The 18,028-nt window shown below is 34.8% G+C and overlaps 1 protein-coding gene across 1 annotated transcript in view; it reads left to right on the forward strand.

The window, feature by feature from the left end:
- The window catches only part of AK7 (adenylate kinase 7), a 159,687-nt gene that overhangs the window by 105,755 nt on the left and 35,904 nt on the right, over positions 1-18,028 (forward strand). The window contains exons 10-14 of the mRNA XM_044661875.1: positions 471-620; positions 3,254-3,382; positions 6,182-6,320; positions 15,104-15,232; positions 15,463-15,531. Coding sequence (XP_044517810.1) covers positions 471-620; positions 3,254-3,382; positions 6,182-6,320; positions 15,104-15,232; positions 15,463-15,531 — 616 coding nt within the window. The remainder of the gene's footprint in view (positions 1-470; positions 621-3,253; positions 3,383-6,181; positions 6,321-15,103; positions 15,233-15,462; positions 15,532-18,028) is intronic.

Genomic DNA, 18,028 nt, shown 5'->3' on the forward strand with positions numbered 1-18,028 from the left:
TATCTATTAGAGACCCTGTTTCTCTCAGTGGCTTAGAAAATGTTGTTCACTATTGTTATCTTTGTTTATATCTTATTTCCCCACTGGACTACTTTTACAATTTAGCTAGAGGAATGAGCTCTTAAGACTGTGGTATATTAAACAATATCGTATTTAGTCTTTAAGAATAGGACAGCAAATAAATATATGCAACTTCCAGAAATATAATATAATATAATAATTATTTATAATAAATACTGATTCACTGGTTTTCATGTTTAACGACTTTGTTTTTTCTTCTATTAACTACCTCAATATTTTTGTAATATTGTAAGAAAATAATTGTAATATTGTAATATTGTAAGAAAGTGGTATATAAATGTAAGCTACTATTAAGGACCTGTGATAATCGAATAATTACAATTTACCAACTTAGATGGAACCTTTTAATTATTTGCTCATTAATTATTCACTTATTCTTTGTCTTTTAGCAAGGACAGCTTGACCATTTGTTAGTCAACTTGAGAATGGAAGCTTTATTTGTGAAAGAAAATTTTAACATTAGGTGGGTTGCCCAAGCAGGATTTGTGGAAAGTATAGCGATTATCCTCAAAGAATACAAGCAAAGTAGAGGATTATTGGTAATTATTTCCTGAATGTTGTTTCAACTTTTGATTTGGAAAAAAAATGATTTAAAATTTAAAGTACTAAGATAAAGATTTTTTGTTTTTTAATTTTAATAATGCAGGGACACCTATATATTTGAAAATTTAAACTGTAAGAATCAGGATTAAAAATAAGAATTGCTAATAACCATCATGTCTGACACAAATCAAAGTGATTTTTCATTAGCTTAGACTATTTGCCCAAGGTTCTGTCTGCATAAGAGAAGCTTAGTGTGAGTTGGAAAAAACTGGCATTTTTTTTTTAGCCTGTGTATATATACTATCTAATTGCTGGGGGCTAGAAAAAGGCAATTTAAACAATTTCACCAGAATTTGATGATTTTAATATTGACACCTGACTTTCAGTCTAACCTTTTGAAAATCCCCTCACCAAAGATGACATGATGAAAGCCCTTTGAAAATCGTAAACATCATACCAGTATGTTGTCATTGTTTCGTGTGAACTACTCTAAATAAAAAAAATATAAAGATTATTTGTGAGTCAGCCATTTCCCCTAGATTCCTTTAGCTATGAATTAATAAATGCTTTTCTTGAAGGGGATAATTCCTTTTGTGCAACAGTAGAGAACTAAATATGCAAATTAGGAACCTAATTTCTAGGGACTTCAACTGCCATATGTATTCTTTGGAGATGCCAGGAACACAGGGGAGGATTTTTCATTCAGAAAATTTTCTTAATGTTAAATAAACATGCTTTAACTATCAGCCAAGGGTGAGTCTTATCTATAAATTTATAGAATTTGCATCGCAAAATATAAAGTTATCTTTTTGTTAAAACAACTTCCTTAGAACACTTAAGATTTAGGTATTGCATATATACTGACAATTTTTGAATAATATTAGTCCTAAAACTATTTATCAAAACATTTTAAAAGTTATATGCTAATTATAGATATTTTGACATTTGTTTGAATTTGTCATTGTGTCCTGTTTTCAAGTAAAAATTAATTTAGTGAAATAATTTAAATAAAGGGGGTTATCAATTAGAGAGACTTTTGGAGAAAATCAGTATTTTTAGCTAAAGTGAACAATATGGCTTTTTAAGATATTCAAATAAATTGCTTCTGAAAAAAAACTTGTTTTTACTTATTTAATTTTATAACTAAAGTAGCACATTTATTTAGTTCCTGCTGTGTGCCATAAGAGAGACAGTCATTGCTTCTCTTCATTTGATTTTTTTTATTAAAAATCTATCTTTAAAAACCTCTTGGATCCTTATAGATCAGGGGTCTGCAACCTTTTTGACCGTGAGAGCCATAAATACCACAAATAATCCATTGGGGGCAGCTGGGTAGCTCAATGGATTGAGAGCCTTACTGTGCTCACAGTGCACGCTCTTGTAACAGTGCCTGAAAAAAAAATTGACTTTATGGCTCCTGCAGAAAGAGCCATATCTGGCCCTCAAAAGAGCCAGATATGGCTCGAGAGCCATATGTTGCCGACCCATTATAGATATTATCAAATTCTTTATATCAAATTATTCTTTGTATATATATATTTATATATATATATATATAAATATGTATATTTAGAGAGAGAGAGAGAGCTTCTGAAAACTTCTAAAATGGTATTTTAATAGAAAAAATAATACTTTCCAAATATAGAGTACATTTTATAGTTCTAATAGCAACTTAATGTGCTAAATTAAAAGATTTGATTAAAGGACAAATTCTTTCCATAAATTCTGAATATGAAGCGAGAAATTAGGACTCTTGTTTATTGAGTCAAGAATTTTTTTTTCTTTTCAGTCTTTGCAACAAATGTAAATGCTGTTGTATGTACCACTAAACTCTGGAGTGTTCTTACCTCCCCTCAAATTATTACTAGCATCTGTTAAATTTTTTAAAAAGTCAAAATCTCCAAAGAATTGGAGACGAGTATAACTTGTTTAGGAGAGAATTAGGGTTTTCAAATTTCTTCTAAGTGACTTGAAGTGAAATATCCATTATTTTATTTCCAAAAAAAATCTACAAGAAGATCTTCTACTGTCTTGATATTACATCAGGCATGTCAATTTTCAATTAAGAGCTGAATTAAAATGACATACTCTGATATTTATGAGTTTCAGGGCCTGGTTAAAGTAAACCAACCCTTTTGTACTTCTATGATTTACCTTAAAGGGTTATTGTAAAGAGAGTGCTTTGTAAACTCTAAAGGACTCTGTGTGAACTTGTAATAGAATTATTATTGAAAAACTCACAATGATACAGGAACATGAAATCTACATATATATTCCTAGGACTCCATTCAAGCTATTACAAAATTCACTTTGGGGAGATTTATAATTTTAAAAGAAACATTGATATGTATAGCACTTGTTCTTGTAATCCTTAGAAGATGAAATATCAATGTGGCTGATCCCTGAATGCATTGTTACCAACAATACAGTGAAAAGAGTGTTTGATTTGGTAATTAGAATGTTAATCCAAATCATACTTTTTTCCATTTACCACTTTTGGACAAGAACAAATCACTGTTAAGCTGTAGTTTTCTCCTCTATGGCAGAGAGTTGAATTAGACCTATAAAGTACTTTCCAAATCTAAATCTGTCATCCTAAACTCTTCATTTTTATATTCTTTTTTTTTAGCCCATTAAGATTTGTATTCTTGGTCCTCCTGCTGTGGGGAAGTCATCTATTGCAGAAGAAATATGCAAGCACTACAAATTACACCATATTAAAATAAAGGATGTGATCACTGACGCTATAGCAAGGCTGGTAAATTCATTTTTGTTCCTTTGAACCTGCTTTGAATTTTCATTTCTGACTTTTTTGAAATCAGCAATCTTCTTGTAATACATATGTAACTCACTAGAGGAAAAGGCATCACTCACTGAAAAAACTGAATATAAAGAGATTTTTATAACTCACATTTTTGACATCTATAAACTTAGGCTATTTCCATAGGAAGACCCTTAGCCTTAGAACTATAAAACTTGGATTCTAATCTCTCAGGCTTTGTGTCCTTGGGCAAATCTCTTCATCTCTCTGGGGCCTAGTTTCCTTATCTGAGAATTAAAGGTTTAAATTAGATGAGTTCATTCTAGCCCTGATATTTTATCATTCTATGATTCTAAGGTCTTTTTTAGCTCTAATAATCTAAAAATTGAGGTCATCCATGTGATTAAAAATCACCCTTAAGAGTTCTTTGCAAATCTTTTTTTCTATAACTATGAACTTAACAAAAACAGGAGGAAGCTCATCATAAATGACTTAGATTTATGGTGCAAGTATTTACTAAGTGCCTACTATAAACCTTAAATGAATGCAAGTATGCACATTCTAAAAATTTGGGACTTAATGGTTTACAAAAATGAAAAGGGAAGAATAGTCCAGTTTTATCTTATTTTATCTTAAGAGCTTTACTTAATTTTAAAAAGTGAACCTTTTTAAAAGTTTTATTTTTGCTCTGCTGAACACTCATCAAAATGTTTTAAAGTGGTGCAAGTTTTTATAAGGTTTTTGAATAGATAGGAGAGCCTGTTTTAAAAGACTTATTGAAAATATGAATGCTATAGGTAGGACTGATTATAATGATTATCTGGGAGGCAATCAATTAATCATTCAACAAACACTTATTGAATGCGTGTTATATGCCATGTGCTATGCTAGGTGCTGGGGATGTAAAGACAGAAATTAAACATTCTCCCCACTCAAGATGCTTACATTCTAATAGAGGAAATAATATGCACATAAACTAGTACATACAAAATATGTACAAAGTAAATACAGTATAATTTGTACCAGCACTAAGGGTGGAGATCATGCAAGGCCTTATATAAAAGGGTTTGAGCTGAGCTTTGAAGAAAAATTGGATTTCTGAGAGGCTGATGAGAAGTGCATGCAGTGTAGTCATAGGGATAATAGCCTTTACAAAAGCACAGAGATGGGAGATAGCATGCTATATGTGTGGAAAAACAGGAAAACCAGTCTGGCTGAGTTGTAGAAACCATGAAGGGCAGTCATACATGGTAAACCTACAAATCTTGGTTGGGCCCAGATTGTTAAGGATTTGAAATACTAGCAGAGGAGTTTGGTTTTTTTGTCTTAAAAACCACTGGAAGCCACTGGAATCTACTGAGCAAGAGAATGGCGTGATCAGATGTATGCTCTGAGAATATCACTGTGGAGCAAGGTGGAGGATTGATCAGAGAGGTACCAGACTAGAATCAGCAGAGGAAATTAAAAACCTCTTTCAGTAGTTTATATAAAAGGTAATAAGTAGAAACTAGAGTGTTGGCCCTGAGTGGAGAAAAAAGATAGAGTGAGAGATATTGCAGAGGCAAAAACAGCAAGATTTGACAACTGATTAAATGAGCTGATTTAGAAAGTAAAAAGTCAAGGATGACTGACTCCAAAGTTGTGAACTGAGATGTCTAAGAGGATGATAGTACCATCAATAGATATTGGAAAATAGGGAAACAAAGTGGGTTTTGGGGGAAAGTTAATAGTCAGCTTAGAACTTAATGAGTTCAAGATGTCTCAGAAACCCTTTGGGCTTCTGTTTCTTCATCTATAAATTAAGTGTTACATGAGAAAATCCCATGCAGTTGCCATTTTGAGCCAAGGACTACATGTAAAAGAAGGGGTTCAATGAGGAGGTCTCTAAGTCCTTATAGATCCTTTGGTCTGGCTTTCAGTTCTAACTCTACTACTAACACACATTGAGCAAATCCCTTCATCTCTGCACAGATTGAAGATCTCTAAAATCCCTTACAATTCTAAGTTTGTGATCATCTGTGACTTATTCTCTGAAAGTCATTAGGATAATATTAAACTGAGGAAAAGGCAACACTTAGGTTGCGTCTTAAAGTAAAGGAGGGATTTCAATAGGCAGCTGTAATGGAAGGATATTATTATAAGTATGGGAAAGAATGTTAGCAAAAAAATGTATCAAAGTGAGACAAGACAGACCAAAAATGTGGGATAAGTAATCCATTAGATCCAAAATGCAGAATGTGTAAGGTGGAAATAGTATAATAAAATGAGGCAAAATGTGGTTGAAACCAAATTTTGGCAGTTTCTAGCTTTATAAATGAAGGTTTTTGAGTAGAGGGAATGATGATATGACCAATTCAGTGACTTAGGAAGATTACCCTGGCAAGCATATGAAAGATGAATGAAAAGGTGGAGTGACAGTAGGCAGAAAGACTAGTCAGAAGGTTGTTATGGTAGGCTAGGGTAAGAAAATATAAGGGCATGAACCAAGATAGTTATGGTAGACATTTAGGGAGAGATATCCAGTAGGTTGTTGGAAATGAAAGGCTAAAATGTTTGAGGGAGAGGCAGATGTTAAAGGTACAACATTGAAATCATCAAATAGACATGATAATTAAAATGCAGAAGATGAATGAAAGTGCCAAGGGAGAAAATAGGGTAGAAGAGAACCAGTAGAGTGCCTTGGAAGACAGGTACATTTAGTTGTCCATGGAGAATTAAGATCACTTCCCCAAATGAATTTTTCAGAGAAAACCAATTTTCTATCTCATCCTATTTGAATCCTCATGTGGTATCTAGGAGCTTCTTGTTGCACCAAAAGAAGAACCAGAAGTAGAAGGAGAAGAAGACAATGATAATGATGAAGAAGAAGAAGAAAACTTAGAGGAGATTCAAGAACTCTTAGATGCAGTCAAAGAAAGCATGGAGCAGAATGGAGGTAATGTGGAAGAATCTGAAATTGTCTTCTTTTTCAGCGAGAAAATGCACCTAAATTTGGAACTATGCCCAAAGGGATTTAAATGACTGCCTGCCCTTTGACCCAGCCACACCACTGCTGGGCATGTACCCCAAAGAGATAATAAGGGGAAAGACTTTTATAAAAATATTTATAGCCACGCTCTTCGAGTTGGCAAAAAATTGGAAAATGAAGGGATGCCCTTTGATTGGGGAATGGATGAACAAATTGTGGTTGGTATCTGTTGGTGATGGAATGCTATTGTGCTAAAAGGAATAATGAACTGGAGGAATTCCATGTGAACTGGAACAACCTCCAGAAATTGATGCAGAGTGAAAGGAGCAGAACCAGGAGAACATTATACACAGAGACTGATACATTGTGGCAAAATGAATGTAAAAGACTTTTCTACTAGCAGCAATGCAATGATCCAGGACAATTCTGAGGGACTTATGAGAAAGAACGCTATCCACATCCAGAAAAAGAACTGTGGGAGTAGAAACACAGAAGAAAAAAACATTTCCTAATCATATGATTCAATGGGGATATGATTGGGAATGTAGATTAAATGATCACTCTATTACAAATATTAATAATGTAGAAATAAGTCTTGACCAATGACACATTGCTCATTGGCTATGGGAAGGGGGAGGGAGGAGGAGAGAGAAAGAATACAAATCATGTAACCACAGGAAAAATAGTCTAAATTAATTAAATAAATAAATTTTTAAAAAAAGAAAATTGCACCTAGATCATAAGCAAATTACTTTTTAAATTCTCCTTTCGAACAGTATAAATCTGTGAGCATTACATTGTGAGCATTTTGAAATATTAGCTGGATCATTTTTCTCATATAATTTCTAGTTTTTCATCTTTTAATCACATTTTCCCCCCAACATGTGTGAATACCAATAAGTAACAATTTTAAGTGATATCAAAAACAATAATAATGATAGCTCATATTTGGCAATTTAAGGTTTGCAAAGTACTTTGCATACATTATTTTATCTAAGCCTCATAGAACCCCTGAGGTACTTTTATAGAATGAGAGAACTGAGACACAGAGGTTAAACAACTAACCCATTGTCATAGAGTAAATATTGATGATAGTATTTAAATGCAAGTGTTCCTTATAATTTTAGCCCTCTACCCAACACTATCTATTCAAAAAGATTCTAAGTGGAAAACAGTAGACAAGTTTTAAATCTAAAAACAAACTTTGGAAGAGTATAAAGCAACCTTTTGAGAACCTGTGGAAAATAACTTGTTTCCTTAAATTTTAACTAAAAATTTTCCCTCCCTGCCCTCTCAAACTAAAAAATCTGATCATTGCAGTGATTTCACGAAAGTGGGTACTTTATCCACCAGGACAGTCTATAGCCATTTTATGTCTTCTCATCATTTGAGAATCTTGTTCATGTTTGAGCATCACTTCTTTGTAGTAGATCGAAATAGATCTACATTCAGGGACCCACCTATTTGGTCATTTTATAGGCCAAGGATAATTGTGTGTGCTTCTTGTGTTGTATTTCTGAATCTAACTTTAATGCAAAGCTCCATTTCTGTGTTGAATTTCTTACTATAAATCTTCTGGAGTGAGATAGTCTTTGTAAAACAGTTTGCAATAAGGATGATCATGCATCCATAATTATGTTTCCTTTTGGGCACAAGTCATTTTGGTAAAAGAATGCATTTTGTTTATAGCATTCCATCAGACCACTAGTAATAACAATAATAGATATTTATACTGCTTTGGTCCCATCCTAAAACCTGGGTATGTGTACCAAGCTTCTTTCAATGGTCTTTCTACCTAAAATTTCATATTAAATATCATGTTTACTGGAAACAACATGTACCATAAATTGTAATTGAGCTAAGATATATGACTAATACCTGCCTGACAATCTAGTCTAATTGGAAAAGCAATTGCTGGAATGTTTATTTAGGAAGTCAGAGGAAAGGCACAACTTCTTGGGTTAAAAAGCATCTCTGATACATATTAAACCAAGTAGAGAACCATTGTAATTCCTCTGATTGCTTCCTTTCTTGATCCCTTTGGTTTTTAGAGCTCTCCCTTCTTTTTAAATGATCATGTATATATTTATCTACATAAAGCATCTGTGGTAGAGGGAGAGAACACTCACTAAAAGGGGGAAGCCAGGCTTGAGCAGCTGCTCAGGGCACATGTCATCTGGGAAAACCAACAGATAGTGTTCCAAGTTTAAGCAGATCCAACTCCTTTGAACTACCCAGAAATGAGTAAGGTCTGAGTCTAATGATCTAGGTCCTGAGTTCCTTTTGGTCCTTCTGCACATGCAATGATGGAACCCAGGATCTGACTTTTTCCCTCAATGCCTCAAAGAGGGTTTGCTCTACTCTAAAGATAGAAATATATTCCCAACAATAATTATAATCTATTTGGTCTATGTTTACTCTCATCTCACTGAGATTCTGATCTCTCTGATTTTCCAGATTTTCACTTATATAGAGAGTATATTTACTGAATGAAATTGACCGTTGAAAGTACAGCATTTAAATTCTCCAACAACTTAACCCAAAAGCTCCTTTGAAAGTCTGTATCTTGGACTCCCTCTTCCCAAACTTTTTGCATGGTACCTACACGCACTGCTTTATGAAGGGAAGCACTCTCCAAAACTCTTCCTTCAATGTCTCACACAAGGAGCTGTAATCTTACTGCCATATAGATCTTGCCTGGGAAAAAGTTTTTCCCTTTATTCTTCCTCTTAGGAACTACCCTAAAAAACAATGAGCTGCTAGCAGGGGAGTCTGCCTCTCCTCACTGTTGGTCTCAGGAGTGTAGTCAGCATCTTCCATAATCCCTAGACCTATAGCATGTCCCTCCAGTGTTGCTTCCCTCCAGCCTGTTGTAGGTACCCAGGAAGCTTATGTGCTGCCTCCTTGACCTAAGGCAAAGTGTAAAGCATGTTCACATACATGTGCACACACACAATTGCATCTCTGCTGTCTTTCAAGAGCCCTACCATGGTACTTAATACAACTCTGTTCTCCTTAGCCAAGTCTCTCCTCCATTTATCATTGGTACTGAACAGAGAATCAAGAGGGAAATATTAGGCACAGAAAAGCATGACATTTATATTTACACATTGCATTTCCCTAATAGAATGTTCTCTCTTTGAGGTCAGAATCTGTCTTTGCCCTCCCAGTACCCAGCTCAAAGCATTGCAGAGTAGGCCCTTAGGAAATGCTGCCCCCTTTTTTTTTTCTTTTAAGGGCAAGTAAAAATTAAAAAGCAAAGTTTATTTTTTATTAGTCATAAGAAAATAACTTCAAATCAATGTGTTTATATTACATACAATTTTGTGTCCAGTAAGTATTCTTATCTTTTTTTGAGGATTACAAGATGCCTTTTATAGTCCGATTAGTCTAAGCACCCCTTCTTAGAAAATGGTTTTAAATGCATAAAATGCATAGGATTGAAAAGGAAATCAAATATAGTTATCAAAAAATATGTTTTAATAAGCTCATGGTGCCCAGGTTAAGAATCCCTCATCTAAATCAGCCTCAAAATATGCTATTTGAGGTTTTTTGAGGACACATTTGACAACATGTATATCCCCTCCTCCATTTGACCCTTTCTGAAAATGAATAAAAATGTCCTCTTCTATACTTTCTTCATCATCTTGAATATTTTTAAATCCCGTAAGAAGAACGGTCCTCTTAGAAATTCCTGAGAATACCTGTAGCTTCTTGATATGTTTTTCCATATGCGGGGAAACAACAACCTGATAGCAGCTGGTATTTGTATGAAGAGGATATTTCTTGTGCTTGAGAATATTATCAACAACTCCATTTTGAAGAAATGTAATAACCGCTGTTTGGGTATTTATATTATACTCTACGTGTTCTACTTCTCCACCCCCATTCTGGGATTTACTGAAACTCAGTGCTAATTTGTCTCTCATCTGATCTTCAGGTAATTCATTAGGTATTCCAGCAACATTAATCTTTTTCTTAGAAATCTTTGAATGAACCTGAAAAATCAAACCTGTTTTTAGTGGAACAGGTTTGGCCATTAATTTCATCTCCTCTTTGTCAAATGTCACACGATGTTTTCCTCTTTTTATCACATTCTGGGCAACGTATTCATCTTCAAAGGTGATAAGAGCTTGCCCTCTCTTCAGTTCATATTCAAGTTGTGTAGTTACTTGAAATGAACAGGAGATATTTAAATACTGATCGTCATCCTCAGGGCTCTCCACCAATGTGAACTTCATTTCCTCTGTAGGAATATTCCTTTTAACCAGGTAAGATGAAGGTTGTTCCAATTCCCTTTCAGCTTTTTTAATTTCAATCTTTAGTTCAGTATTTGCTTTTGCCATTTCATCAATGCTCTTTTCTATATCACTTTCTGGGTCTTCTATTAATTGTTTCAATTTCTCTTCAATTTGCTTGTTGTTTTTATCTTCAAGATACATCTCAAGAAGCAGTTGTAAGTCTTCTTTTTGAACCATTGCCATTTTTTCCTCTTCCAATTTGAGGTCCTCCACCTTGCCAATGCAGAACGGGGTAGTGCAGGGAAGGGCAGTGCAGAGCAGGGACAACAGCAGAACCCTGCCCCCTTTTTTTTTAAGGTATTAAATGGTATTTTATTTATTTCCCTAGTTACATGTAAAAACAGTTTCCAACATTTTTCAAGGAATATTGAGTCTCAAATTCTTTCCCTCCCACCTCTACCCAACACCTCTGACCACCCTTGAGATGTTGAGCAGTCTCATATAGATTTTACATGTGCAATCATGTAAAATATTTTTCCATATTAATTCTTCAATGAAAGGAAACTCAAAAAAAATTTAAGAAAGTAAAAAAGTTTGCTTTGTTCTGGATCCAGATTCAGTTCTTTTGTTCTCGAAGTAGTTGACATTTTTTATCGTGAGTCTTTTGAGAAAAATTTAAATTTATTGTATTGCAAAGAATAGCTATTATTCACAGTTTTTCGTTGTAAAGTATTCCTATCACTGTACGATATTCTCCTGGTTCTGCTTATTTCACTCTACCTCAGTTTGTAGAAGTCTTTCCAGATTTTTCTGAACTTCTCCTGCTTGTCAGTTCTTACAGCACAATAGAATTCTATTACAATCATATACTAGAACTTACTCAACCATTCCCCATTGATGAGTGCCCCTCACTTTCTAAATCTTTGCCCCTCTAAAAAGAGCTGCTTTAAATATTTTTGTACAAGGAGGTCTTTCCCCTTCCCTTTTTTTTTTTCTATTTGGGATATGAACCTAATAATGGTATTGCTGGATCAAAGAATATTTACTGTTTTATAGCACTTTGAGCATAAGTCCAAATTGCTCTCCTGAATGATTGAATCAGTTCAAAACTCCCCCAACAATGCATTAGTGTCCTTGATTTCCCACACCCCTCCAAGTTTTGTCATTTTCCTTTTCTATCATAATAGCCAATTTGTTATGTGTGAGATGGTACATAGTTGTTTCAATTTGCATTTTTCTAATTAATAGTGATTTAGAGCATTTTTTGCATGACTATAGAGAGCTTTAATTGCTTTGTTTGAGAACTGTCTGTTCATATCCTTTGACCATTTATCAATTTATTGATTGGGGAATGACTGTGTATTTGAGAAATGAGGCCTTTATTAGAGAGACTTGTAAAAACATTTTGCACTGTTATGATGACTATGTATTACTCTCCATCCTATTTATCCCTGTTTAGTTTCTGACCTCCAATTTGCCCTCTTTTCTATCAGCTCCATATATACTCCCCACCCTCTTCTCCTTCCTATCCTATTTTCACGTAGGGTAAGAACTTTCTCTATTCAGTTGATTATGTATGTTCTTCCTTTATTGAGCCAATTCCAATAAGAGTAAAGTTCACATCTTTTTCTCTCCACCTCCCCCCATCTTCCCTTCATGCCCATTCTATTTTTCCCTTCCCCCTCTTCCCAATGGATTCCTCTTTCTCGTGCCTTAATTTAATTTAATTTTTCATATCATCCCATCATTCCATTCACACCTTTGCACTGTCTATATATATACTCCTTCTAGCCACCCTAATAATGACAAAATTCTCTGGAGTTACTAGAATCATCTCCCCATGTAAAGAATCACACAATTTAACCTTATTGAATATCTTTTGATCCTTTTTCCTGTTTATCTATTTATGGTTCTCTGCAGTCTTGCATTGCCCCTCTGGAATCTTATACTCCAGATCTTCCCATCCTTTAATGTAGAAACTGCTAAGTCTTATGTTATCTTGACTGTGGCTCCATGATAATTTGACTTGTTTCTCTTTGGCTGTTTGCAGTATTTTCTCCTTGACCAGGAAGTTTTGGAATTTGACCATAATATTCCTGGGAGTTATCCTTCTGGGATCTCTTTCAGAAGGCAATCAGTTGATTCTTTCTATTTCTATTTTGTCCTCTGGCTCTAGAATATCAGGGCAATTTTCCTTGATGATTTCTTGAAAGATGCATAAGCTCTTTTTTTGATCATGACTTTCAGGTAATTCAGTAATTCCTAAATGATCTCTCCTGGATTTATTTTCCAAGTCAATCATTTTTCCCATCATGTATTTCACATTTTCTTCTATTTTTTAATTCTTTTGACTTTGTTTGTTTCTTGATGTCTTGTGGAGTTATTAGCTTCCACTTGCCCAATTCTAATTATCTTCTGAGTTTGAGTCTAAGATATCACCAAAATAACTTTCTATGTTGTTTCTTTTTTTGTTGTTTGCTCGTTTTCCTGCCTTTTTCTTTTCTTGGTTTTTCTTTTTTTCTTTTCTTTTCTCTTCTTTCCTCTTCTTTTAAAAAAAAAACAAAACAACAAATTGTTAAGTTGGACTCTGTAACAGTGGCAAAGGGAGCACTATTCCAAACTTCAGGTTCTTCGTGAGACTGCCTTCAGAGCTGGCACAGGGGATCTATCTGCTTTTAGTTCTTCCAAGATGGTATGATGTTTAATACTCTCCCAGCCTATATTCTGGTCTGTGAGTAACACTAAGTATTCTTTTACTCCTTAGAACTTTAACCAGGGTCCCCTGCTCCCATATGCTGGTGCCCCCCCTCACCCTGTGTCTACACTCCAGGGCTGTTACCTGGTTCTTTGTATGGGCAATGGACAAGAATCTTGCACCAGAGCCAATGAAGGGACATCTGTAATCTCCTTCTGAACAGTTGTCTGAACCCCATTATCATCTATTGCTGAGAATTCCCAAAGCCTTATATGTTGTTTCAGTTATACCCAAGGCCTATTACCTCAGTGGGGCCTTCCCTGGTGTGCTACACTTCACCTCCATCCTGGTGCACTAGATTCCTTCTGCCAGCATTCTAAGTTGTTTTGGGCTGAAAAATTATTTCATATGTATTTTCACGTGCCATCTTGGCTCTCTTCCTCAAAAATTGTTTCTTGAATTAGTTTACCATATCTACAGAGAAGGAAACAAAATTAATAATTGGGTTTTTGAAAATACAAAAAGTTTTTTAAATTTCTTAATCAAATATTTAATGAATGCTCACTGTATAGTAGGCTTTTATGATATATTCATAAATTAATCCAGATTTCAAAAAGTTCAACATCATGCTATGGAAGAGTTTATCTTTGAAACAAGGGAGAAAAAGATGGCATTTTCATTTGACCTAAGGGAAAAAATAAAAAGGAATAATGCTTACAAAGCTAGATTCTTGAAACCAACATCCTCCCTGACATTTGTTCACTATTACCAAATTATCTATCTCAAGTGCTTCCTTTCTTCTTGGTTCCTCATGTAACAGCTCTTTTCAGAGACAAACCTATGGGTCTTCTCTTCATCATAGGTCATAAAAGTATCCTAGGTGATAGACTGATTTTATGATTTGTGATTCAATTTGCATAATAAAATGATTATCAGAATTTTTGCAAGTCACCCAATTGCCTTGTATTTATTGGCTTTGAAGCAAGAATTTAAAACTTCCTCCATAGAGTTTGATATTGATTGAAGTATATTAGCTGTGTTTCCAGAGAGATAGATCTTTTGACATAAATAAAGCTACTTGAAGATAAGACCACTGGATTCATTCCTCAAAATATTACCAAGATATAAAGTAATCTCCAGTCAGGCAATATTAAAAATAGTCCTTTTTTTTGTTCCAATCAACATTGTTGAAGAAACATACAAAACAAATCAAAGGAGCACCAGGATTACTGCTAATATCTTGAGTATTTTCCCTTCACTTAAACACACAACATTTAAAAATAGACTTATTTAATAAAATAGTCTTGTAATATTTAATGAACAAAGACTCAATCATTTTGCATTTTTCTGTTTTTTTTCTTTGAACCTAATAAAATTTATGGGAGGTAATATAAGACTATTTACATAAATTTAAATAAATAAAATCATAGCTTTAGTTATTTGTCTTTGGCAAAAATTTAAATTATTGAAAGACATAATAATAATGTTTAAAAAGAGACAGTCATAATCTAGCATATATGTAAAAAATTTAGGTATAACAAAAACTAAAAGTGCCGTTTTTGTTGCTAGTAGAGTGTGATAAAGGATATGTGACTAAGAAACTGCTAATTTGAAACTTGAGAATTCCTGAAAAATAACCTAAATAATATAGTTAATACTCTGTTAAAGTCTTCAGTGACTTTGAAGCAAGAATTTAAAACTCCTTCCTTGTAGGTTAAAATTCATTTTCTTAAATATGCTAATGTTGGTACTGTGATTTTATACATTAGACACCTGGATACTTTATATGCAACACATTTTATGTTTATTTTTAGGTCGCTTGGATGATCAATATGTAATTAGATTCATGAAAGAAAAACTAAAGTCTATGCCATGCAAAAACCAAGGTTACGTTTTAGATGGATTCCCAAAGACCTATGATCAAGCAAAAGACTTATTTAATCGTAAGTGTTAGTATTCTTTTTGTTAGGGAAATGGTTAACTTAAAAAAATTTTTTTTCAACCAAAACAAATTAGAGAAAATACTTATTAAATACTGATCTCTTTATAATATATTTTATAAATAATTGCTATTTTGAAACATGAGTTACTACTAGATTTTTAAAATGAATTATTATGGTCATACTCATTTTTAAATAATTATAAAATGAAATTATGGATTTTTTGTTATTAGAAGAAGAAGAGGAAGAAGAAGAAGAATCTAGAGGCAAAATTCCTCCATTTGATAAGTTAACTATCCCTGGTAAGTATCAAATATTTCCACAGGACTATTTTTAAAGGTATGCTATTTATTATGGCATCCACACCCAGAAGAATAACTTTGAACTTTAAAGTGCAGCATTAGTCCAAGAGGAAATCATTCAAAATTAGGAAATGCATAAACATAAATATTGAAGGTTTTTGAAGTTCTCTTTATATAAAGCAATTTAAGAAAATATGTATTTTTTCTTAAATAGGGTTAAGAACTTTCTATTAGGCCACTAAATGAGGAGGGAATCCCAACAGAGTTGGATTTCATATTTTCTCATTGTATAAACTACTGTAGAAAATCCCCTACAAAAAGCCTGACGTTTCGAGAGGTCCGGGTTAAGATGGCGGCAGAGTAAGAAGCAGCTCTTAACCTCTCCTGACCGAAACACACAAAACTCCTCAAGGGGACATAAAAACAAGTCCAGACGAATGGAGGAACCCCACAACAGGGCACAGCGTGGAAGGTACGTGGAATCGAGACATTTCCAGGCTATAAAGGGCTCTCACTCAATCGCAGGCTGAGCAACCGCCCCACCCCCACCCCCTCCACACTCATCTATAGCTCCGAACCCAGCTAAAAAGAAATAGAGCAAGTTTGGGGCACCCATCGAGTCATCGGCAGCTCCGGGACCTGTTCCTGAGAGCAGCAAGACTTAGGACCCCATTAAGTCAAAAACGCACGCGAAATCTGAGCGCGCGGGAGCAGGACGCTGGGCGCAGAGTGCCAGCTGAGCAGAGGCGTGGGCGGAGGTAGACACAACCAGGAACTAAAGCCTAAGTGGGGAACCAGTGCAGACAGGTATACGACTGTGGAAGCAGCGCCCTGAGACTTGTAAAGAAACCTCCAGCAGAGTATCAAGCAAGAGGGCCCACCAGGGGGCTTGACCTTGGAAAAAAACAGAACTCAGACCTCAGGAGCCAATAGATCGCAAACAGACACTGAGCGCGAGGATAAATCTGAGAAGCTGCTGGGCTAATGATGGCTACTCAGCATCAGGAAGTTCAGAAGAGAGAGAGAAAGAATAATAACAAGAAAAAGAAGTCTTTAACACTCGACAGCTTTTACACAGAGAAAATCCAGACAACCGAGCAAACAGAGGAGGAGAACAAACAAGCATCCGGACCCTCCTCAAATAAGGAAAACTCCTCACAAGCTATGGAAGAGTTCAAAACTGAGATTTTGAGGAAAATGGAAGAGATCTGGCAAGAAAATAACAGTTTAAAAGGTAGAATCTTGCAATTGGAAAGTGAGGCTCAGAAATCAAATGAAATGATAAGCAAATTGAACACTAGAAATGACCAGATTGAAAAGGAAAACCAGTCCCTAAAGGCTAGAATCGAGCAATTAGAAGCTAATGATCTCTCAAGACAACAAGAACAAATAAAACAAAGTCATAAGACTGAAAAAATAGAAGGAAATATGAAATATCTCAATGAGAGAGTGACAGACCAAGAAAACCGGTCTAGAAGAGACAACGTGAGAATCATTGGTCTTCCAGAACAACCAGAAATTAATAGAAACCTGGACTCCGTACTAAAAGAAATTATTCAGCAAAATTGCCCTGAAGTCCTACAACAAGAGGGCAATATAGACATTGAAAGGATTCATAGAACACCTGCGGCATTCGATCAAGAAAGGAAAACACCAAGAAATATCATTGCAAAATTCAAGAGTTTCCAAGCAAAAGAAAAAATCTTACAAGAAGCCAGAAAGAAACAATTCAAATATCAAGGAGCACCAATCAGGATCACACAGGATCTGGCAGCCTCAACACTAAAAGACCGCAAGGCGTGGGATACAATATTCAGAAAGGCAAGAGAGCTGGGCCTGCAACCACGGATCAACTACCCATCAAAATTGACTATATATTTCCAGGGGAAAGTATGGGCATTCAACAAAATTGAAGAATTCCAGGTATTTGCACAGAAAAGACCAGGGCTAAATGGAAAGTTTGATATCCAACCACAAAAATCGAGAGAAACCTGAAAAGGTAAATAAGATGCAGAGGGGAAAGAAAGAAAACTTATAATTTTTAAATTTGCCTTTTTAAGGGCCTCAGTGAGATCTAATTATCTGTAATCCTATGTAGAGAAATGTTATGTATAATTCTCTGTAGTGAACTCTATTCACTATTATAGTAATCAGAAGAATAATTTACAGGGTGAGGGTGGAACACTAAATAATCTAAGATGGCGTGGGGGATGGGAAAGAGGGGGTAAATAGCAGGGGACACCAAGAGAAACTTGAATGAATAAGAAAATAGAATATTCTATTACACACAAAGAGGGCATGGGAGGGAGAGGGAACAAATACTATTATAAGAAGGAGAGGAAGAGAGCATTAAGAGGTAATAATCAAACCTTACTCTTAGTGTAATCAACCCGGAGAGGGAAGAGTAGCTAAACTATCCATTGGGAAATAAAACTCTTATCTAACCCTTCTGAGAAAGTTAAAAGGGATAAACCAAGGGGAGCAGGGGAGTGGGGAG

Source organism: Gracilinanus agilis, chromosome 2, assembly GCF_016433145.1.
Source record: "Gracilinanus agilis isolate LMUSP501 chromosome 2, AgileGrace, whole genome shotgun sequence".
In the NCBI taxonomy this organism is placed as follows: domain Eukaryota; kingdom Metazoa; phylum Chordata; class Mammalia; order Didelphimorphia; family Didelphidae; genus Gracilinanus; species Gracilinanus agilis.